This window comes from Gordionus sp. m RMFG-2023, chromosome 4 (genome assembly GCF_954871325.1).
Source record: "Gordionus sp. m RMFG-2023 chromosome 4, tfGorSpeb1-WG-v2, whole genome shotgun sequence".
NCBI classification, from domain to species: Eukaryota; Metazoa; Nematomorpha; class Gordioida; order Chordodea; family Parachordodidae; genus Gordionus; species Gordionus sp. m RMFG-2023.
The window spans coordinates 711,659-737,185 of record NC_088778.1 but is presented as its reverse complement, the minus strand read 5'-3'; the positions used below and the strand labels follow the sequence as shown (position 1 = coordinate 737,185).

Sequence of the window (25,527 nt, the reverse complement as noted above, 5' to 3'; positions counted from 1 at the left end):
TTCAAAAGTCACTCTCCTGGCCTTAAAATAATTTAGGCTTAGAATCATCGTTTAATAAAATATTTATTCTTAAATTTTTAAATTTTCCCATGTTACCATTGAAAACACAACCCCTTAATTAATTTATTAATCATGATAGAACTAGATTCAGAACAAAATTCTTCCATTTGAATTGACGGAATCAAAATGTTCCCTTTACCTTAAACAATTATCATATTTATTATCCATATTTTTAAACGAATTCTTTAAAAGTCGTAAAATTTAATTTTATCGCCTAATTCTTGTTTATTACTACGTTTTATATCATAATTAAATTTAATTATCTCAAATTCATTAATCAAATCTTGACTACATAGGGGTGGTCCCTCCCCAAAAACATAAAAATCTAACAAATTAAAACATTTAAGCATTTCACTTTACAATTTAAAACTTGCCTAACGACTATACGACAACAATTTTATGGAACAGTTTCTCAACTCAATATTTTCATAATTTGTGAGCTTTTCAAAATCTTTGATCGGCAAGGATGTCACTGAAGATCCAGTAACTATCATAAATGGAAAATGAAGATTATTTAATTACCTATAAATAATAAAATCATAAAATCATTCATAAAATTGATTTTTATTTCGTGGCCTTATATTATACGGTATCTGAATCATCTCTTGCTTTTTGTTGTTGTTGTTGTTGTCGGTCCCCCTAAAAGCATATTTATTTTCTTTGCATCCTGTATTCCCTTGCTCATTATCTTTTCTCCATGAATCTTTCTCTGCATAAATTTTATTATCAGTAACTTCCATCGATTGACATTTGACCACTATATCATCAATAATTTTCAGATCAGGCGTATTTTCCTTTATCAATCTTACTTTAAGTTATTCATTACGACAGTTGACAGTTGTTCATAAATCGTACCGAAATCAAATCCGTATTCAGTGCCGAACCACAGCCTTTAAGTCAACCCAAATATTCTCTGGAAGATTCCATTCTATCTGGTTTGGAATTAAAAAGGTCAAAGATTCTAGTAATCTCATTCTTTACAATATTTTTTTGAATTAAGTCTTTCATTTGCTGATAAAATAAATTATCCAAAATACTCACCTCCATATCTTTATCAATCCTCACAAAAAGTATATATTTTTTTGATGGCCTCATCCTTAAGGTCCAAAGTTTTTAAGAGAACTTTGATCTTGATATAATTACAATCCTAAATTTTGTAATCTCCGCATATTTTTTTATCCGCAAAATTATTAATAATCTCATATACATTCCTCAATATATTATACCCATGATGTAGTATTTAATTGATTGTATTACACAATAGGAAATTATAGTGATAATACATTAGGCCTATTTACCAGAGTTGTTAAAAGATACTTTATAAATGGATCTAGATACAGACACATCGTCTAAAAAAATATCTAGATACCGATATTTTAATTAAAAATATCTAGATACATATACAGATACCATATTTTTATATCTAGATACATTGTATCTAGATCCTTTAACAACTCTGCTATTCACCGAAATGTTTAGCCCCTTCCCCGTGAAAATGCATTTATTGATGGTAGCCCCTTTAATAAAAAACATTATTTCAATATCTTAACACTTTCATATGTTTTATAAATTTTATTAAGGCATGTTGTTATATTATTTTCAAATAATATTTAAATATTTATTTGGTTAATTGAATGATTGATTTTGATTTAACATGCGATATATATGTGATATTATTTTTTAAAGATTTTTTTTGTATTTCGTATCGGAAAATAATTTGAATTTTGGGAATTCGTTATAAAAATATTACGATTCAGACTTTGTTAATACAATTCCTATAAACCGAACCAAATCTCAATACTACCACGCCTAAAACTAATCCCTACAAATTTATAGAAATTTCTAATCTTTTAAATATCTCAAAATTACTAATGTGTTCAAATAAAAATATCGAAATCCATTTCCGGTTAAAACAAATAAAGTATTTTGGTATCTTATAAGAAAATGTATTTTTATATTCAACATTTTAATATGATTTACTAATCTATTTGTGTTATTTTAAGTTATGATATCTAGCTTGATTAAACTTAGAATTTTATGATACTCTTTCCACATTGTACATGTCGTATTAGGTTATAAAATCCAGAGATACTAAATCTCAAGATATAAAAACATTTAAGTCATCATTAAAAATTAAAAAGTGATTGAATAAATGGAAAGGGGAAGATGGTTAATGGTTAGAATCCCTTTTAATTTGAATAAAATTTGGGAAAGGGATTAAGTGAAAACTGCAACATTATTTCTTAAAAAAAAATATATTATTATAATATAATACAAAAAAGTAATTAAAAACAAAAATAAAAGGGCAATAAACTATATAATAATAATAATAATATAAAACGGACGTTTAAATAATTTTTATAAGATGAGAAAGAAGAATTAACTATACAATATAGCAATTTAAAATTAAATTATCTTTACAAACAAAAGAGTGTTTAAATTAGACTTAAAATACATTTTCCCGCTTTCTTATTTGTATCGGATATTATAGTCAGTCTCCTAACTTGATGGCAGGTAGTATAAAGATTATGAGGTTGAGAAAGCTACTATCGAAGGAACTATGAATGTTTCCTTGTTGTCGTCTTTTGTTTGTTCTGTTTTTATTTTTTTTATCAATGAATTGAATTTCTTGATCATCTTCTCTCTTATCTAATTCCTTTTGAGTTGCTGGATCCACAATCTAAGAGAAATATCTATATTCATAGCTACTCGAAGTTCTAAGTGATCTGAATGTCTTCTCCAAATGACATAAAACGGATCTATTATATAAATTTCGCTGGAATTCAATAGGTTATAAAATTTCTTGCATATTAAAACCTGTTTTACTTTTCACATAACTTCCAAACATCTCCTCTTCAATTTTTGTGGTGTACGTTCATTTAACGGGCCTTGCTATGCAAATTTTAATTGGGAAAATCTCAGTTAAAAATTTAACTATTTCTTTTTTCGAGTTAGGTGACTTTCTAAGAAAACTTTTTTAAAGTTTGGGTGCCACACCTCTCCCGTTAATATCACGTGATATGGAGAGTTTAAAAAATATTTTAAAATAAGCTATATTTTTTTAAATTGCCTGAAAATGGGAGTCCATTATCAGCCACCATTGAATTTGGTTTTATTTAAAATAATGACTATTTTTCATATGTTTTTTTATAAAATTATTTTCCTGAAACGTAACTCAACCTTATAGCCTTACAATTTAAATCTATGGGTGAGAGGAGTGACCTGCTGATATCTTCAGTATAGAAGCATGATTAAAATTTTATTGCATAGATAAACGTTAAATTAGAATATCGAATAGGGTTTTAAAATGAAAATGTCACAACGCGAAAATCAAAAATATTATATTCCTCATTACATTCATTTTTTTTTAGTTCATAGAAAAAAATTATCAAATATAAAAAAATGATGATGATAAAAAAACATTTACAGGTGTAGATTGCCACAGCTACTAGAAAGGGACTCATGTTTAATAAAAGGGAAAAGGAGATCTTTATTAGCGTTTTATAATAGCAGTGGATCTAACGTGGAAGTGCTCAATATATTTTAACCAAGGTTCGGATATGGAATGGTTTGACTCAACACCTGTAAGATAGGTGGTAGAAAAAATGGATCAACATTTATCAGCGAACAAAGAGAGGATACTCAAGGATAACTATCATCAAATTTTTAAAGACACAACGAAAGGACAATAATTTAGCCGGAGGGGTGGTTTAAATGCCTCATTGGTTTACAAATGGGGGCGTGTCATATATATCTATTTTGGGGGAGTAGTTAATTTTGAGCATTCATTGTTATATTTTTTGGTGAATTTATCAAGTCATCCTTATTATGAAAAATATATTTTATTTTTGTGTTTGGAGAAGATTATTAAAAAATTTACATTTATTTTTCAAAATATGCAAAATATAAAAAGGCATAAAAAAAAGTAAAATCAATCTGTTTTTAATATTCTTAGTATAGCAAATTGTGAGATTATGCTTAACTATTTAAAAATATTTCTTTTATCTTTAATAATTCATCAAAATTATGAATATTATGTAGGTGTACATAAACCTATACAAAATAAGAATGTATAAAATTACTATAAAATGGTTATATACAAATTAACAATATAAAATTTATGAAATAAAATAAAATTTATCTTTGCTTGCTTATTTGGTATAAAAAGTTCTATTTAAATGTCGGCTGATAATGTCTTCCTTGGATTTAATAATAATATGAACAGTTCTTCAAAAAATTAAATTCTTTCTTCTTTTTGATTATGATGATTAAATATTTTATAAATCTAATTTTTTTAGATTAACAATGATTCGTTATATTAATTACTTTATTCAAATATTTATATTAAAAAAATACTAAAAAAGATATAGATATAAAGCTAAACGTTTCTGAATTATCATATCTTACAGTTCAGCAATGCTTTTTCATCTATATAATCAAACCTAAACCAGATAACTTCAAAGATTGTTTTTTTTAATTCAGATTACAAAATATCTTACAAAGAAAACATACCTGCCTTACTCATTATATATAATTAATCTTTAAAAATTTTTTATTAAAACAGTGAATTAATATTGTTAACATAAAATCCATTAGAATATACAATAAAAAAAATAAAATAAGTGTCAGTTTGCTCCTTTAATATTTAGCCTTTTAAAAATTTAGCTCAAAAAATTAAATAGCAAACATCTAAACCAAGGAAATTCCTATTCCTCAATCAAACAAAACATACAAATCAATATTTTCAAATTAAACTATTGCTCTTTTTTGGGAACTCAATTATCTTAAAATTAAATGATATTTTATAACATTTTTATTATTATTATACTTAATAGTTTTAATAGATAAGAAAAAGAAAAGAAAATAATTGTATATAAAATGAAATTAACAAACATATGATTCATTAGCATTTATCCTCTCAACACATGAGATTCTTTGATGATAGTAAATACTTTGGGTTTGATGATGGCACTTATAGATATCCTATGTGCCCAATGTATCCTGATTGGGACAAAGATCTAGAAACATATCGCCATGATTTTAGTAAAGATACTCGAAGTGAGTTTGAGAAAAACATAGACAAGTTTATATTTACCAATGACCCAACTAAAAATGCCCAAAAAATTGCTATAACAGTTGGAGTAATTGTAACTTTTTTATCTGTTTACCAGGGAAAAGTTCATATAATGAAACGACCACCTTTTTCAGGTTTTATAAATCATTGCAATTAAAATTTTTTTTTTTAATATAGGTATTCAAACCTATTTTCTATCATGTGGAGTTGCAGCATTAGCAGGATGGTATGCCCCTAAACGTTATTATTACAATAAAAATAAGAGAAGAATGATGATATTATGGTATATGAGAAATCATAGAGATCAATGGCCTCCTGAAAGACCAAGTTTTATATAAATCATATATAAATAAATTGCTTTATTTTATTTAGGAAAAACTTATGGAGAAGTTATAACACCATGGTTTCCTATCAGAAATTTATAAAAAAAAATTCTGTTTCTCAAACAAAATGCATTTGTTTTAAGATATAAGAATTTTTCAAAATTTTACAGCCATTTTGATTAAATTTTTGTAATGCTTTTCTATATTCATAAATAAAACAAACTATATAAAGGCATTAATTGAACACATAATTAATTAATGCGTATTAGTACCATTTATCTCATGAGATTTATTGTGTCGAATATTAATTTTTATGGCACAAAAAAAATGTGTATATAAAATGATATAAAAGTATAAGTAAATATCTTAAAAAGTTTAAATATATATGTATTATACAGTGCCTTATTTATAAAGTTTATTTTTAGGGGTATACCTATATCACTTTTTGGAGGCTGATTTGATATTAAATTGATATCGGCCAATTACTGATCCATTATCCTATCTGATATTTTATCCAGAAAAACATAAGCCTGGAGATTTTGCTTATAGATTGGCACAGGGATTTGGACATCTAATAGCAGAATCTCGAAGTTTAAGCAATATTCTTTGGCTATCTCCAATGGAGTAATTTTATGTCACTAACACCTACTCATCTCATACTATTTAATAGTATAACCTATAATTTAACTATATCATAACAGTCATTTAAATATATTATAATAGGACTGATTTCATTATTATTTATCCTAGTAATTGACATGGTAGCTAGAGAATATTCAATGAACTTTTGTTGGAGCATATGTGGATGACTGCGTATTGATGGCAATTAATGAGGGATAAGTATAGAATTATTGAATGGAAGATGACTATGGGCATGAAGGGCTTAAAGTTGAATCCAGAAAATATAAAGGTTAAGATTGGGAGAGGCATTGTGTAGGTGAAGGAATCCAGTACTTACCCCTGGTGTATATATGGAAAGAGGCTGCTTAAACTAAACTCAATTTACCAACTGCCAACAATAGGTGCATAGAAGATAGTGGTGAGAAAAGAGGCCTGATGATAGCAAGAGAGCCTTTCATCGTTAGAAACGTATGTATAACGGGTCATTTAATGATAACCTAGACTCTACCAACGCTTGGGAGGGAAGGGTGAATTTTGGTTGATGTTTTGGGAATTTTAGGCTGGGGACAAAAGGACTTGATTTCGCCACTGCATTTATTATAGGTAAAGAATCTTTAAAAAAAGCCGGAGAATTTCTCGGACGACTTTCGTAGAAAGTTGCAGTGGAATCAAAAAAATGTTACCTAAAATTAGAACATTTTGTGATCCGTATGGGCTATCTCGCTCATTCCCCCTTTTTCGCGGGCCCGCCTTTTTAAAAATTACATTTTTTTTGTGTAAAAAACCTTTTGTTGGTAAATTTAAAGATTGGTCAAATAAGGCGAGGTTAAATTATTGAAAGAAAATTATCCCGTTTATATTAAAAATTTTTTATTATCAAATCCATCTGATCCTCACGACATTTATGGAAAAATATAGAAGATTTTAACTCTGCCTTGGCCTTTGCTTAAATGGACATACATATTTTTGGGATTCTAAGGAAAAAGATTCCAACTATATTAGCACGTTCAGGATTAGGGATTCATTGATCTCCTTATTTATTACGGCAATCCTTAGTTTCGACTATCTTAAAGTTTTAGAAACGTCACAATTCGTCGAAAATGGAATACAGTTTAGATCCAATTTTGCCAGAGATCTTAGCATCAAGCGGAGCTTAGATATGAGCTTTACAAAAGAGGATGCTAAAAGGTGTTAATTTATATACTCAGCATCATTTTGGAAATTCGTCCCTATACCCCCGCCCCCGCTGCTTGGAAGACCTTCAACTCGCTTTCTAACACTCGACCGGGTTTATGTCCCTGGATTTATATATTTTACTATATATAATTATAATCAGGCGCATAGGTAGGTCACTATGGGGGGGGGGATCATTAATTTTTTTTTAGAATAAATCTAGAAATTATCTAAGAATATCTCAAGTGTCAGAAAATTATTAGAACGGCCCGGATTGACAGTTTCAAATACACAAATTCATATATAAATTAGTGGTGTGTTGGTAACTATTTTTGTTTTTTATGAAAAAAATTCAACGAATCAAATCTTTTAAAGAATGCTGCATCTTGCTGAAGATTCGTTATTATATTGAATCCAATTAAACATGGTTTTATTTTTCTCCAGTTATATAAAATCCATTTTCTGTTAAAAATTTAATATTTGTAGATTTGAATGAACTCGTTTACGAAGTTGAACGCGTTCCGTTTTTTTTGCAAACGCTGAACGCGTTCCGTTTTGCAAACGTTGAACGCGAACGTATACGATTGTTGGTAATGAACGACTAACGCGAACCAGTTAATTTCATTTTAGACGTTTAGCTGCTTAATTTTTGATTCTTGCTTTAGGATACATTGGGAATTTTTTTGAAGGGCTATTAAATCTATTTTCACTCCGGTTTACCAAAAGTCTACGAAAGACCTTGGCATACCTAAAGGTATCGAATAAACGTGATTTGAGACGTGTATTAGTGAAGTTATGTTGATCTCATTTTGACTTTGATAGACGGAGCTGCCTATCTTATTTTTACTAAAAACAATAAAAAATAAATAAAAATTAATATATGATGTTTGTATCTTACTCCAGTATCTAACACTTCTTAATATCTAAAATGCAATAATTATTTTCAATTAAAAATTTATTTATCCCCCAAGATAACCACAATAATTTAAAAATTTTTAATATAAATTTAATAATGATCGTGAAATTTCACCATCGAAAATAAAAAGTATCTTACCATATCATAATAATCATATAATTTATTATTATTATTTAATTTCCAACCAATCAATCTAATGCAAAATTGTTGAATGACGGTTGCCTTTATCTAATAAAAATTAAGGCTACGATAGTAGTTTGAAGTAGATATGTGCAAAGCCCAGCTCGGTCAGCTAAAAGTGTGAAGGGCTAGCTAGCTAGCTTAAATGCAAAAATTAGAAAAAGGATTAATAATCTTAACATAGAATAGGCTCAGAGGGCTGCACTCCTTATGATATTTAGTCGATTTAGCATTTGAAAATTTTAGCGAATAATTTTTTTTAGAACCATATTTTTTTTTGTATCAATTTAAAATTACTTTGTCTGAATTAAATTTCAAATTTCGCCCTTATTTTTAGGGTTTAACCCGACAACTTATTTTAGCGATGTATCTTGGACAGTGTTCATTATCGAGTAGAACGCGGTTAAAGACCCGCCCCGGTCTAAGTTATTCTCGGGTTATCTGCTAAATTATTGCCGCGTTATCCATACCATATACATTTATTTTTAATCAAGATACTTTTGATAAAATTTTGGAATTCGAGTTCTCTTTACCAAAAGTTCATTTTTTTTGTATTTATTAAAACATTTAATAACGTTGAAAATGAAATATCTCAGCTTATTGATTATAGCAATTTCAAGTATAATTTAAATTTAGGTATAATATTAGGATAATCTATTAATTTTAGTCTTACAAGTCATGTTTACAGACGCAGTGGGAAGATAACCATTATTTTCGTAATTTAAACATACAGATAAACGTCAACAAGGTTAAAAAAAAGAAGATTCTTAGCACTTTTTTGAAGATTTCATTTTTTAGTATCCCTAAGTCAAAATTTTACTTCTTAGAAAATAATTGAAATGAAATCGGCTTTAGACGCCCTAATGTATAAATGCAGGAATCTTTTTTTTGAAAGATATTTTGACTTAGAAACGCACTCTCGCACCCCCTTCCCTCTCTTTGTTTTCCATTTCGTTCTTAATGTCATTCGTTTTTATTTTTACAATTTCTTTTTGAGGCCTCATTTTCTAGTAAGTGCGAACAATTCGCGTGGTATCGTATCGCCAAAGGGTCTCGTTTATAGTAACCGATGATACTTAGATAATGCATGATTCGTGGCTAAAAGCGATATCGTAACTGTGGCTATTCGCGTAAGCGTTTACTACAAATGCCACCTATATAATCATCTTGATGGTGAGGGAATGCGTAATTCATGACTAAGCTATATAGTATAGCTGTTCTAATTAATATTTATTTTTGGGGTTATTATGAACGAGGCATAAATTGTAAAGTAAATGCGGATGAACTATTCAACTTCTTTCTTTCTTTTCTTTCCATTTCAAAATAAGAGCCAAATATAGTTATTCAACTATCCTCATCTCCATATTATAATATGCCTATTTTTTTAAAAAAACATTTTCTCTTACCTTATGTGCTTCTTTTATTGGTAAGGAAATTGAGATTATTGAAAGGTCTTCAGAGCTTCCTTATTTCATGTCGCATTTAAAACGGACTCAAAAGGGTTATAGCGTCAAAAGATACGCGCAAAAAACGCATCGCTTTTAACTACCTATCTTGTAGCGTTATAATTTTTCTTACCTATGCTCGGATATACAAAGTCGCAAGGGACATTTTTATCTGAATACACTATTGCTCACCAAAACTAAATCTTCAGGGGGGGGGGGGTTATCTCGTAAATTATTATATCCTCTAGAAACGTATTATTTTTTTTTTACCAGCTAACCTGTACTGAACAAATCATTTAAATAAAAAAAACATTTGCAGACATTGTAACGGTATTTATTATTTTTTAACATTAATTTTAATAATGGACTATTTTTAAAATTAAGGAATTTGCGATTTGCCGCTAAGACCCGGGTGCGGTTGTCATACGCGATGTCACACTGCTTGGTATTACAGAGGCGGTGAAAAAAAATGTCGAATGTTTCGGCATGGTGGTTGCCCCGGAAATAAGAACAGATTTAAGACGTATCGAGAATGTAACGAGCGTTGCCCTGATTAAAACAGCTGATAATTTATTCCGATATTTACGTTTTAAATAATAAAATAGTTCATGGCATAGCCATTGTAAAATCATTTTGAAACTCATTATTTTTTTGTATTATATGAATCTAATGTAACTCTTCAAAGTAACTCTAATTGTATCTTTTTTTTATCCCATCATTGACTTATATTTATATAACTTGAATAAAAAAATGAATTCGATTTACATCTCATAAAGGTTGGTTAAGCGGTGACTAGACGTGTCATATAATACTTATCTTGACTGACAATTCAATCAATCATTAAGATACATTTTGAATCATCGTTTAATAATAATCAACTGGTGAAGCGCCATGTTTGGTTTCTGAAAAAAAGAATAATTTAGAAATTAAAAGGATGACATGTCCACCAGTTGATTATGTGATTGATGCACGCCAGAATGATTGAATCATCACTGAACTAAATATTTTACATCATTGGAACTTATAGCAATTCACTATAAAAAAAAGGAACCATATTTTTTTTTAATTTTGAGCAATTTTTTTTAAAAATATATTTTAAACCTACTTTATATCTGTGGTGACACTTTTAACAATTGACTTCGTCCCAGCGTTTCAGGGGAAAAAAAATACTAGTACCGCCAAGAATTGAATCCATGGTTTGTTGGCTGAGTCTCAAGCCAGATTTTATCAGTTCGCATCTTCAACACTCTCAGCCACAGCTATCATTTAAAATACTATTTTGTTTATTTTTCGAAATTTAATAATAATTCAGCCTTATAAACGTTAAATAGTTGCTGGCTTTAGGGGCTAAGATTTTTTTTATTAAACATCATTTGACTGAAGAATTCCAATTGTTATTCTAGTAGGCACGACAGGTTTAAAATTGCTGTAATTGGGTATATAATGAATCCCTTAAAGAAACTAAAGGACCAAAATAAACATTGAAAAAAAAGAAAAAAACAAAGAATCTATACAAGTGGCCCCTTAAGTCCTTCAAGAAATCTTTGCGAGGTTAGGTCATCGGAAAAAGCCTTCTTCCCAGGAAAATCTCAGCTATTTCTGGGCAGTTTTAGTAATCAATTTATTTATTCAATTCACATTGATTGTGATTAACTTAATTATTAAAAAATAATTTGAAAACACTTTAAGTTATGATAATTTAAGAAAAAACTGTCATTCTAATAAAAAACAAAATTGGGATCCTAGGAAAAATTTCTCAAGAGTGAATTGGAGAAAGGGGGGAAGAGATAGCAGTGTTACCAAACAGAGGAGCCTAAATGATGTAGCTTCTAATTTATATTTGGTTAGATTGAATTCAGTAAGACGAATAAGAATTTCTCTGGAAAAACTATTTTTTAAGACCTCCTTCTAATTTATTCTTCAAAAAAAAACATATGGTATTTGAAGAGCTTGTTTTAATGAATATTTTGCCTCGATTATCGGAAGCCTGCATAGGTCATTTTGAGCCCCGTCCAGATTTGAAAAAAAAAATGATAAACTCGCCCAACATAATGGAAATCATTGTATTCCGGCACGTTCCGGACCCGGTTTACGGGCTCGAGTCTTAATCCTCATAGTCGGTTTCGATTGACCCGGTTCGGCTAATTAGAAACTAACTCTTAAATAGTACGTATAAGTCTTTGAAAATCTCCATTGAGGTCTCATTAAACCATAACCAAATTAGATTTTTTTAAGAGAAGTGAGGAATTTGGCAAACAAATCTTTTTGTTTCTCGCTCCTCAGAACATTTTATAACGATAAGTTTTTTTTACAAATCAAAATTTATGTTTTTTTGGAAAAAATTGTTTTAAAAAATAAAAAACTATTTTGTTTTTTTTGTGTTTTTAAAAAAAAAAAAATCAAGTAATAATAATCGTATGACCTTAAGTTATTTAAAGTCGCGTAAATAATAAATTTAATTCAATTCAAAATGATGGATTGTCTTCTTGATGAATTTAATGCGTTTTTCCATTGTTAATTCCAAAATAATTAAGAAAGTTTAAAATATGAAATTTTTTTATAAAAAATAAAGTGTTGTTTTCTTATATAAAAATTCGAGTCAATGTCGGAGAAGAATATCCTAACCATCGATAATATCAATCCCAGATTACTGAAGAAAAGCTTCGCTGTTAGGGGTCCATTAGATCTGAGAGCCTGTGAAATCTGGAGTTTGCTAAAATCAGTAATAAATTTTATAAATATATTAGATGATTTATACACTTTTTTAAAGATTAAATATATGTATGGAAATATTTTCGGTGTAATTTATATATCGTATACTTTTTTCCAAATTTGATTCCATATTTTAGCAAAAATCCCTATTCTTCTTTTCTTTACTTAAGAGATTGCTAATTCAGCTAGGGGGGGGGGGGGGCGGCATAAAATTTTAGAGATAAATTAATTTTTGAAATTATGTTGTATGGATTTTTAAATGTTAGTTGATTTTTTGATTGGTTTGTAGGATGACCAATCAGGTCCTCAAAGAAAATGTACATGTCCTCAGGTTTAAATCTTTAGAATTCCACGAATTATAAATTCATAATAATAATAAAAAATTTTGTCTATCATGTTCCGCGTAGAACAACGAGAAAAGTGGTAGCGAAAATCCGCCAAAATTCAAATTTAACGAAACGATCATAGCTACCCTGGGAGATGGGCACGCGTTGGGTATGAAACCCATAACTTTTATTAGACAAGTAATTAACTCGCTTCAAATTAATTAGAAAGAAAGGAAGGAAGGAAAGAAAGAAAGAAGGAAAGAGAGAAAGAAAGAAAATCAGGAAACTAAATTTGGGAGTAAAATTTGTTGGAATAGAACTGGAAGTAGTGTTTATTGGAAAGTTTCTGAGAAGAAAGAAGTACAATTTACACACGGCCGGCCATGTTTTTTTTAACAAAAAATTTTTCAGCCTGGCCCGACCCTGGTTTTATATTTTCAGGTCTGGCCATGCCGGGTATTTTAGGTCTATGGTATCTCTAAAAATATCTTAATTTTTTTTAATTTTTATCCAACGAACGTTAGTAAATTTTGTAGATTTGTATTGTATTTAGAATTTTAAATAATATTTATGTTATCTAAAAAAAAGTATTCATTTATATTTATATAGATGTATGTATAAATTGATTGGTTAAAAAAAAATCACGTGGTTGATAATTTTAAACATTTCATTGGCTCATTGCGATTTTTTACTTTTGAAACCATTAAAAAGTTAGGAATAACCAAATTTTCTCGAATGAGTTTAGGAAAATTCTAAAAATCGAAATTCCGGCTGGGATTGGGAAACTCCATAATGGGTCCTGAAAATGAGTTTCGGGTTAATTGGATACTAATATCTTATTGGCCACTCAAACGGGCCAATAAAAATTTGGAATGCGTATTAAATCGTTCATATTTATAGTAAATTTTACCTACAACTACAAGATTAAAAATATTATTATATTTTTGAGGAAATTAATAAATAATTTGATTTTTTTCTTTTCTTTCTTTCTTCTTCTTTCTTTCTTTCTTTCTTTCTTTCTTTCTTTCTATTTTATAATGATTTTTTAAATAAAAATATATTATTAAAATAAAATCTTATCAAAATCCATCATCTAAAAAAAAAAGGTGTCCTTGCTGTATTTTTGAGAAAAATGTTGGCATTCATTATTAAGAGCAAATAATTAAGACAATTAAGGAAGCAGCCTTATTGTTTTTTTAAGAAGTTAAAATAAATAAATTCCAATTGGTTATAAATATATGATAGTTTAATAGGTTTTTCCGGCATGCGCAGTAGGTTTTGCATTTTAAATCATTAATTGAGTGGGTTTTGTTAAATTTAAAGATCTTATTTTGCCGGAAATGCATCCCAATTGATTTTAATGCACCTATCGGAATGCATTTCTTGCAAAATCAGTTATTTTTTTAAAAAAATTTAAATTAAAACGCGCTCAAATTAATGATTTAATATGCAATAAATTACAAAAAAAATTTAAAAAAACGTCAATCAAACTATCGCCTTACCAAGATTTCTTGGTTTTGCGGTTAGGGTGTATACAAAATATCATTTATTAATATAAAAAAATAACAATTATTTATATACAAAAAATTGCAGATTATGGCTCTGTGCACCTATCCTGGTTTACTCGACGATCATTTTATAAAATGGTGTAAAATCTTTCCTCCCGATGTTATCAGGAGGGTAGAAACATTGCTTGACGAATTCCCTGGTGGATGTATAGGTTTTTTTAAAAAACATATAATATATGTATACTCATACTAAATTTTCAGTGAATTTTGACTTTTTTTTTTAAATGGGGGGAGTTATCATGGAACCATATGGTTTGAGAAGAAAAGGGTGTGGGTACAATGTCATATAATAATACCTGGACTGACTATACATTCATAATAATGCACATGAAGGCGTCGTTGAAGGCAAATCAGCTGGACCCGCCATTTTGGTGACCCGTGTAGTGATTATTCTCATGTTAAAAAAAACTACTATTTACATTGATAACTTGCTACCTTATTCGATGATCAGGCAGTTATTTAATTGGCCTCTCGTTTTAAAATTTTTTAATGGGTAATCAAAATGGCGTCCCCAGCTGTTTTCATTGATGTTACACTTTTAAAGAAAAACATCAGTCTAGGTATTATTTTATGTCATCATTGAGTGGGTATGATTAGACCTATGAGCCCACAGAATCAAAAATTTTGGAAATCTATTTTATTTAATTTCAATTATTCTTTTCTCGGTTAGATAAAAAAATTTCCGCCAAATTTGAATTCAAAAAAAAAAATAATAAGTTAAAGCATTTTTACACCCGATCAATAAATGGAAGGATCTAAGAAAATTTCAATGAGCATGAAAGCAGAATTGAATATCAGGGTAACTGCCCGAGTGGTTAGGTGAATACCATGTATGTTTGGGACATAGGATTACATGATCTGGCCACGATGGAATAAATATAATATCTTTAAAAGTATTAAAGAAAATATGGTTACTCTAATAAGTATTAAGATTTCAAATTTAAGAGGGAGTAATTGATTCTGAAACTAGTAAATGTGCGGAAGATATAGGCAACCATTGCTGATATTTTACAACTGGATGGTAAAGATTCGGCGCATTACAAAAACGTTTCGAAGTTTGATCAATGTGATAATGATGCACTAGGAAACTAAATGTGCTTTCACGTTGTCATAGTAATGATTCTAGATGTGAGTGCAACAAAGGTCCAACATGTTAGATAGAATGAGGAAACAATTATGATTGGGCTATAGTGAGAATTTCTCTAGAAATTTCCTAAGATTATTTAAAGATAGCGCTGATTTTTTTTTTATCATCTAGATAGGAATGTACCATAAATTTGACTCTAAAATTTCGTAGTAGAATATACAAACATTTTATCACAAATGATACTGATAACGTCGATATCTCTTCCCCAACACAAAATAGCCGAATATATTGGATTATTGATTTTTTTTTAAGAACTGGCTCCCTGATATTAGCATTTATCTCTACTATTTTATATTTTTAACGAGGTATGCGCCGCACTGTTAGACCACCTAGGTCTTGAGAAAGTTAAATAACATAAATTTTTAAGGGAAATTGTTTCACTCCCGTTCAATCTTGATGTCATTATGTAATGACATCTAAATATACAGAAAGAATCGTAGCATGAGAGATATATATTTACTCTAAAGAAATTTATATATATATATATAATTTAGCGGTCACCCATTACTAAGGAACAATATATTCTGAAAGATTTCTAACAAGAACTCTTAATCTTATTCTTTTCTCCTCCATTTTCATTGGTGTAGATAATGTTTCTAGAATTTTGGAAAAAGTGAAAAATTAGAAGAATTTTCTTGAGTTAACAGTTACAGCGCTAGAAAAATAAATAATGTGTGTCCCGGTTATCAACTACTAAAGAGCCCGTTTTGTTTTAGTCGCTGGGTCTTAGTTTAAATTTAAGCAAAATAATATTTATTGAAATGTCATCTAGGCCATGTCGATTTTTAACGGGTGCCAATCATTTCGTTTTCTACCAATATTTCTCTTCATTGTTTTTAGAGATAGAGTGGGAATGTCCGAAATTAAATATGATATACGTCATTTTATTTATCTCATATTATTTTTTTTCAAATTTGAATCTGTCAATCAATAATAAAAGGCTCTTACTCTCCCAGCCCGGGGTATGAATTAGTGCGAAAGAACATAGCCAGGTTCATAGACAGAAGGGATAATCTTAATGATAGCAATGTGATCGATTGTTCGACTTACGGTATCACCACGAATGGTTGTTCTTCCGTAAACCAATCTTATAATGGCAAAAAATCTTCCGGGAAATTCCCCGAATGTGATTGGAAGACTGTATTTGTCAGTTCGGGAGCCACGGACGCGATTAAAGTAAAATTTAGAATCAACATCTAGCATCAAATTTTAATAACTCAAAAATAGCTACTTTTCCATATATATTCTTGTTTAAAATTTTATAGAAAAATATTTAACCAAAAATAGAACTTTTTAGCCTTATTCATCCAGGCATCGAATGACGACCAGAGACCAAACGAATTCTTCAAGAGTGGCATAATGACACCCATCCCTCAGTATCCTATATATTCGATCATTATAGCCGAGTACGACATGTTGGAAGTTTGATTCGTGACATTTTTTCTTTAATTCCATTTTTTTTTACATTTCGGAATTTAGTGAGTAAAATATAGTGCGGTCGCTTTAACATTTATCTCTATATTTTTTCTTAGTTAAACTATTACTTGAACGAGAAAACTGGATGGGGAATCAATATCCCGGAACTCCAAGAACTTTACCAGCGCGCTTTAGAACAGAACTGCCAGCCCAGAGTGTTAATCATAATTAATCCAGGGAATCCTACAGGTAAAAATAACGGATTCTAGGGATTTTTTATATGAATATGCCAAATTAAGTCCATCTCAACAAATAATTTATATACCAACCAAATCATTTTTTGGGGAAAGTTAGGTTTAATCGTATTAAATTATATTTTTTTTTCCATCGTAATAATCATTTATTTAATATGGCAGTGGAGGACTGGGGCTAGATGATACGAGGTGAAAAGGATTGATTTTTTTTTTTTTGATTTAAAATTTTCGGTACATTAATAAACGATCAAAATAAAAGCTTCCAACTCTTGTAGAAGTGGGTGCTAAAAATTAATCAATTCCACCTATAAGAGCCTTGTTATAAAGGAGCAGGGGTAAAGTGGACTTTTAAATTTTTAAATAAAAAAAGGATAATTGTGTTCTATTTAGAAAATACGAGAAGGAAGTGATATTTGGTATGTGTTCATTAGTGGTCTGCATCGGGCCTGATTTTTCAAACCCGATCCGGCCCGGCCCGAACCCAAAATTTTTTAAAAAAATTTAGCCGACCCGGCCCGAATTTAAAAAAAATTCTGAAGCCCGACTCGACCCGGCCCGGCCCGAAGCCAGTTCAGGCCGGGTCGAGCCTACTTTTGCAGATATCTAAATGTCCACGATGTTGCTGCTATTATTTATTGTTTCTATATTTAATCTATAAATACATCAGCTCTTTCCGTTAATCGTACGAAACAAATATATATAAGTGAAATTAAAACATTTTAAATTGTATAGGTTTCCGGGCAACGCGTTTTTTTCCGACAACTCTTCTCTTCTTCTTCTCTTCTCTTCTTCTTCTCTTCTCTTCTACAATTCATAAAGATAGGTTATTCTAAACATGCTGGCGCTCAAAAAAAAAGGAATTCATAGTTTAAAAAAAAAATAACCCATTCTACTAAAAAAAAACATATACTGCCGCTAACATATATAATATTTTGTGTTTCGTTATTTTGCCTCGGTACCCCTAATGTTCGGTAAACGGTATCAACGATTTGGGCCAATTTTTTTTTTTGAAAACAGCTGACTAAACATTTTATCCAGGAAAATATTACCGTATCCTCGAAATTTCTCTAAATAGATATCGATGTCCATCACTTTTTTTGTGTGACGTCTATGAGCGAAAAATTTTCTCGCGTAAATATTCATCTCGAACAAAAAAATATTTTAAGCTAGATCGAAAATTACATTATTTGTCAAGTAACTAAATTATAAGAGTTAGCGAGCCAAATATTATTTTACTCCGCTACTCAATGTTGTATACTTTGCGCGGGTAACGCCCCCGGTCTTTCCTCCAAAGCCCGATCATCGCTTCCCTCTTTGACTTAGATCAAATGTTCTTATTACAATTTCAAAGTATTTATTTTACTTTTTAGTGTGCGGTTCTAATGTTTATTAAATATATATATATATATATACCCGAGGAACATATGAAACATTTCTCGTTTTAACACTTATAGGTCAAATACTATCGCTCGACGATATGATAAAGATATTGCGATTCGTTCACGAGCACAAACTCTTCCTGTTATGCGACGAGGTGATTGATAGTATCATATAAATATGTTTATTATTTTTGTATCATAAAAAATCATCCATTTTTGTATCTCTATTCAAAAGTAATAGAATGGTTTTAGATGAAGTATATATTTGTGGTATCTGTAACCCAAAAATCTTCTAAGTAGTAGTGTAAAATATAACCGGTCTTAGGGTCCAACATTCTAGGTATCTTAGAATATATATAAAGGACTTGTGTCATGGAACACATGCCTATATTATCAATAGACCTAAATCTATGTATAACTATCTTCTTTTTTTGGGTTAATGAAATAAACATATGATATGAAACGCTTAACTTGAGATCATATCACGTGCCATATAGGTAATATAAAATAATCTATGAAATTATATTACTGACTAACCGAAACTGGTGATTCATTCATTAAAAGTGTACATTCATTGAAGCCAGCTGTAGTGAATGCCATTGGCTGAATAAAAAGACATCATTGATGGCGGGCTCCCATGTATATACGTACACTTACCAACGCATTTCGATATAATTGTAATCTAGATTAAGTATTATATGTCACCGAATTTCTGTTACTACATATAGCATGTGGACATTTTTTCTAAACATATTATATTTATATTTCTAAATTTTAAAATTAAAGTTACTTAAAAAGTATCTAATTTTAAAACAATAATTTATTTTTTTTATCGATTTAGGTCTATCAACATAACGACTATTATGATACTGACGACGTGGGTTGGAGATCCTTCAGAAGAGTTTTATACGAAGAAACCCCTGATATTTCTGATGAGGTTGAAATGGCTTCCCTGTATTCTATATCTAAAGGATACGCTGGAGAGTACATACTTTAATATGCCCGAAATTTTTTATTTTTCTCTTTTATCTTTGCAGAATGTCGTATTTTTTATAGGGTACCTGAAGGTCCAGTTTCTTCAGGAGGCGGTGCCTATCCCTGAATTTACAGTTAATTACATAATTCCCGACAAAAAATACAAAAAAATACAGCCATATTTTGTACACACCAAGAATATTTATTTAATCGGTTGGAAAAATTTAAAGGAATTCCAATCCAAATCGAGCTTAAAAATCGATCTGGATTCATGGGCTTCCTGGTTGATTCTCTCACGTGATCTTTAGAGGAATATATTTAATTATTCCTGCCAAAATATGATTTGCAAAATAATATGATGGCCATTTTTTTTTGACTTTTAAGGCAAAAAAAATAAAATTAGAAGATATACAGGGAAAATTATCATTTTATTTTTGATTTGTGAGCAAAAATTTTCGCGTATTTACCCCTAGAGTTAGGGTTAGGGATAGGGATAGGGATAGGGATAGGGATAGGGTTAGGGTTAGGGTTAAGGTTAGGGTTAGGGATAGGGTTAGGGATAGGGATAGGGATAGGGTTAGGGTTAGGGTTAGGGATAGGGTTAGGGATAGGGTTAGGAATAGGGTTAGGGTTAGGGTTAGGAATAGGGTTAGGAATAGGGTTAGGGTTAGGGATAGGGTTAGGGTTAGGAATAGGGTTAGGGTTAGGGATAGGGTTAGGGTTAGGGTTAGGGTTAGGGATAGGGTTAGGAATAGGAATAGGGTTAGAAATATGGTTAGGGTAGGGTTAGGGATCTAAATGAATGATTTTCTCCTATAATGTGATAAATATCAACCTGGCAAAGATAATAATACGAAAGAATAAAATGCTAAGAAAATAATTATAGGTATAATAAAACACTGGGTTTTTTTTCTCTTTAAAACCGTTATTGGTTAGTTAGTGATTAGAAATGAATATTTTCTTTTCCATTTAAATCCAAAATTTTATTTCCCGAGACTTTTCAATTATTGGATTAGGAATTTCGTGAAACGTATGATCGCTGTCAATTATTTTAAATCGTTTTACACCTCCAGGAATTCCAACTTTATTATAAAATGATATATCTTAAAAATGACAATTATCGTGCATATACACTAGAGATCTGAAAAAGTAGACCCGGCTCGTACCCGGCCCGAACGGGTTTCGGACCGGGTTGGGCCTTAAATTTTTTTAAAAATATATCTAACATACCTAAGGTGTGGAATCAGAGGAGGTTACATACAATTTACCAACGTTTCCGCCGATATTTTGGACGTATTCCTTCAAATGGCCCTGTCCCATTTATGCCCGACTACTTTGGGACAGGTATAATACGATAACTTTATTTCTAAATAACCCTTCTTCTATCAAACTTTAATTTTATTTTATTCATCGTGTGAATTCAAAAAAAAAATGAAATATTGATAAATTTAAAAATAAATAATAATATCTTCAGGAATAGGCGAGGAGAGAGGTGTAATATGACTCCATATTATGGTCCAAAGCGTTAAGAATTCCGGGGTAAGGAGAAAAGGGGTAGGACGGGTGTGTGTGGGGGGGGGTGATAAATATCCTTATGTTGCCTAAAAATGAAAATCTCTGTGAAGGGTATCCATTTTTTCATGAATCATCGATCAAATATGAATAATTCTCGCATATATATCATTCGCAAGGTATAAAGGAGCATGCGCGATCTAGCATCGCGCCAGAGCATGGACGAATCCTCAAAATAAATCAGCTTCTAGCTTTACATTTTTTTATATTTTTTTTCCCTAAAGACTCCATTTTGCCTGAACTGTATTCCAGCATGTGTGTATAGTTTCTAATCCCATAAAAAATTTCAGATAATTTTTTCCCTGAAATTTTATGAAGTCAATCCAAATTTGTCGTCGGATGATGCATGAATTTGGCTCAAGAGATGTTGTATTTAGATCGGTGTCTTATCTATATATTCTTATTTAAAGTACATATATATATTCTTCTCTTCTCTTCTCTTCTCTTCTCTTCTCTTCTCTTCTCTTCTCTTCTCTTCTCTTCTCTTCTCTTCTCTTCTCTTCTCTTCTCTTCTCTTCTCTTCTCGGATATATATATTAGCTTCAATATGTTTTTTTTCCAGCAATGTGTTACTTTTACAACTTTAAATCCTTTTTGAGCGCTATTCTAAAATTTTTAAATCTAATTTTTACCGGAAATAGATTCTAATCATGTTTGGAATACCTATCTTATGAATTGTAGACGCTTTTTGCTGTCAACCTTGGAGTCATTTATAAATTTATGTATAAAAAATTTATGGGAAACATTTAATGTATATTATATTAAGTTAGGTCTGAAATAGAGTAGTTATTCCAAACATGTTGGCACGCATCCGATATCTGTATCAAGATAATTTTCAGAGCATGTATCTGTATCACGATACATTTGAAAAAGTGTATTTAAAACTCTTGTAGATAACATACCGGAATACGTTCTAGCAAAATGAGGTTGTTTACTAGATCTTTAACCACCCCCCCCCCCCTTCAGGCAAGATAATTTGGAAAAACTACCAAAATATTGAAAATTAAATTTAATTTTAGAAATCATTCCAGTTCACTAACAAGAAGTTGTATAACAATTTATATTCGAAATATAGGGAGTCGATCATATATGACATTTTGTCATTTTTAAAAAATTTTGTCAAATGTTAAAATTTTTATGTTTTCGCTAAAAAATTGTTAAAATTTGATCAGTTGATTTAATAAGATAGAGGTTTATAGTTTTAATCAGTTCCCTCCTTCAGATTTTATTTTAGAAAAATTCCTATGCCTTCAAAGGCTGGATTGGGATGTAGTAATCCATATAATATCATTTTAATTTTTTTTTTGAAATATTTTTAATTCATTTATATAGATAAAAAGAAAATTTTATAGCATGTTTTTTGTTTACGCCGGAAGGACTTAAATAATTTTAATTTGACATACGGATTTATTTAAATGATGTTTTAACTAGCAAAAGCATTTTTATTGATCTAATTTAAATATATATTTTTTAAAAAATATACATTCTCCAAGGTTGCTTTGGATTGTGTAGTAAATCCACCAATCCCAGGGGAGCCTTCTTTCGTTACCTACGCGCAGGTTTAGATTTGAATATAAATTAATTAAGACCCAAATCTAAATGGGGATAGGTGAGGGGTAGGAGAGAGACAAATATGGGCGGAAATTTTAGTTGTTGTTTAGAAAGCATCTATTTGATTGATTGATTTTTTTTTTTAAAAAAAGAGGGCTGAAATTAAGATTTTAAGTTGAAACAAATATTCGATTTCGCCATAAGAGGGCAGCAATTTTCCCGCCACTACTCGGAAGAATTGTTGAGATTAGTTATTGATTTAGCATTCTCCTTTTCAAATAGACTAAAGGTATTCACAACCCTAGCAAGTTATGCATATTTTAAGGAGTTAAGTGATACTCTCAAAATACATAATTTTTAAGGAATTCATACTTAGTTTGAAAAAAAATATTTCAATAGTGGAAAAAATAAAAAACACAAAAAAAACATAAATTTTGTTTTTTTGGGAAAAAAAAATTTACCCAGGAAAAAGATTCAATTTTGAATGCTCTGAACTTAAAAGCTAAACTGATCAATTCCAGATTGGCTAAGGGAGTAGTGGAGGGAATAGAAATGAATCCCATCCAAGGGGCCATGTACGCTTTTCCGAAAATCTTTTTGCCTTACAAATTCATTCTGCATGCCAAAGTTATCAATCACTCATTTATTTTTATAACAAAATATTCATGAACCTCTTAGCATGAATTATTATCTGTCACATGATAGAATTACTATTGACTTCAAATTGCTATGACGATTATCATTGGACGATTATTTTTTTAAAAAGAAAACTATTGGGCTAAATTTGATTGACATATATATAGATTTTTTATGACAAAATATTCATGAACCTCTTAGCATGAATTATAATCTGTCACATGATAGAATTATTATTGACTTAAAATTGCTATGATGATAACCATTGGACCAATATTTTTTTTAAAAGAATACTATTGGCTAAATTTGATTGACGTTTTTTGAGGATTATATATGTATAGATTTTTTATGACAAAATATTCATGAACCTTTTAACATGAATTATAATCTGCCACATGATAGAATTAGTATTGACTTAAAATTGCTATGATGATAATCATTGGACGAATATTTTTTTTTAAAAGAATACTATTGGGCTAAATTTGATTGACGTTATTTGAGGATTATACAGATAATAGATAATGAGTATAATTGTTATTGAAAATAAATTTTAAAAATGAAAATCCTCCAGCTGGGATTTGGGATCAAATTTTGCCTCAAAATTCCCAGTGTTTTTTTGGGGGAAAAAATAATTTTAAACTTAAATCTTTTTGCGTAGTTTTTAAAAGCATAAAAAATCTTTCATGGTGGAATGGCAAATGATTATCCTTCGATAAATCTAAAAAATCTTCAAATGTTTTCGGAAGATTTTTATTTTATTAACCGTTATTTTTAGCGGGGATAAAATAGATCCGAATCAGCCCCCATTTTGTCTTTTGATAATCGGTCTTTGGGTTTTTTCGGTCATTTAAAAATTGGTTCCTGGGGTCTTCTTGCTATATTATATATTATTGTCAGTTACTTTGATATCCAATCTACTCATTAAAAATAATTAATGCAACCTGAAGATCAGCTCGGCTCAGTTTAAAAAAAAACATGAAAAGATTTTTCTTTTCAGTAAGATTAGACTCCTTAAATTTATTTGAACTCAGCTCGTGGGAAAAAACTTTGTAAGAAATTACCCATTGACCCGTGAAATTTTTTATGTGATGTCCGATGGAAAAACCATGATTTCTTCTAAGAAATATATTTTAATGTAAGAAATAATAATAAATCTTCAGAAAAAGTTCAGTCAAAATTATGGCGCAGATCTTTACTTTTTACGATTTTACGGCTATTTTGGATCACGTGATCACATGATCCCATTGTTTAGATAATGTTTAAGCCAGTTGACCAAAGGATCAGTGCGCATGGCCAGACCGGACCTCGATCTGCATGTCGCTAATCACCTGGTCCGTGAGGCTGCCTGAACCGAGCCGTCCATCTATATTTCCTCTAGTACATCATTTTCAAAATTTTATCGCGATTATTTTTTAAATTAATTGTTTATACGAATATTACTATTTTTTATATACATATATTAAAAAAGAAAATTAATAAGAAGGCCGATTTTTTATTCGCCGAGATGCTGTTGGAGGAAAAAGGTTTAGCGCTTTTACCCGGTTCCGGTTTCGGCTGTAACAAACATGGCGACACTTGGCGCGAAAAATCTTACCCGTTTCATTTCAGAATAACCATTTTACCGGAAATATCGAAATTGGAGAGGTTTTTAAACATATTGATAGAGTTTTACCAGGATTTAAGGATCACCTGGGAAACAACGAATAGATAAGTCCTCATGAGTACCCGTCATTTTATTGATTAGTTGTCATTATTACAAATGTATTTTTATAATCTTTTTCAATTTTTTTTTTATTTTTGAGCACCAAAGCCCCTTTTTAAAAAAAGTTTAATCGTTCTTTACTACCTTTATTTTAAATTTAATATATTTTTATATAATATTTGATTTGAAAATGATGAAAAACACCTTCCACAAAAATAAATCATGTTTTTAGTTAGTCTTATTTTTTTTTTGTAATTGTATGCCGAGTTGCGATCTCGGTTGATTTAGCCGGAATCAGTTCGGGTTTAAAACCCGGGTAGAAAAGGTGAATTCTGTTGTTCAAAATGAGTTAAGCAAAAATGGGTTCGGTTTAGAGCAGTCAATCAAACAGCAAAATGAATGTCAATTATTTATTATCTTAATCCATCCACATTTAAAAAACAAATTTATTCTATCGCATAATAAAACCATCTTCAAACATTTTTACATTGACAAAT

At 29.9% G+C, this 25,527-nt stretch overlaps 2 protein-coding genes across 3 annotated transcripts; both read left to right on the top strand.

Moving 5' to 3' along the window:
* Window positions 1–4,954: 4,954 nt before the first annotated feature.
* On the top strand, window positions 4,955–5,684 carry LOC135928486 (uncharacterized). Of its 2 annotated transcripts, none has more exons than XM_065464949.1 (3): window positions 4,955–5,118; window positions 5,312–5,461; window positions 5,507–5,684. In XM_065464949.1, exons 1-3 carry the CDS (start codon window positions 4,986–4,988, stop codon window positions 5,557–5,559), a joined length of 336 nt encoding a protein of 111 aa, XP_065321021.1. In that variant the 5' UTR covers window positions 4,955–4,985; the 3' UTR covers window positions 5,560–5,684. The 2 variants fall into 2 exon arrangements, with proteins under 2 accessions (XP_065321021.1, XP_065321020.1); XM_065464948.1 differs by having other exon boundaries at window positions 4,955–5,268.
* Window positions 5,685–12,317: 6,633 nt separating this feature from the next.
* Window positions 12,318–25,267, top strand: LOC135927980 (alanine aminotransferase 1-like). The gene is made up of 12 exons (XM_065464278.1): window positions 12,318–12,514; window positions 12,912–13,028; window positions 14,424–14,550; window positions 16,486–16,721; window positions 16,833–16,967; window positions 17,078–17,210; window positions 18,670–18,749; window positions 19,436–19,578; window positions 20,805–20,913; window positions 22,635–22,700; window positions 23,158–23,319; window positions 24,797–25,267. Exons 1-12 carry the CDS (start codon window positions 12,395–12,397, stop codon window positions 25,037–25,039), a joined length of 1,671 nt encoding a protein of 556 aa, XP_065320350.1. The 5' UTR covers window positions 12,318–12,394; the 3' UTR covers window positions 25,040–25,267.
* The last annotated feature ends 260 nt before the right edge of the window (window positions 25,268–25,527 follow it).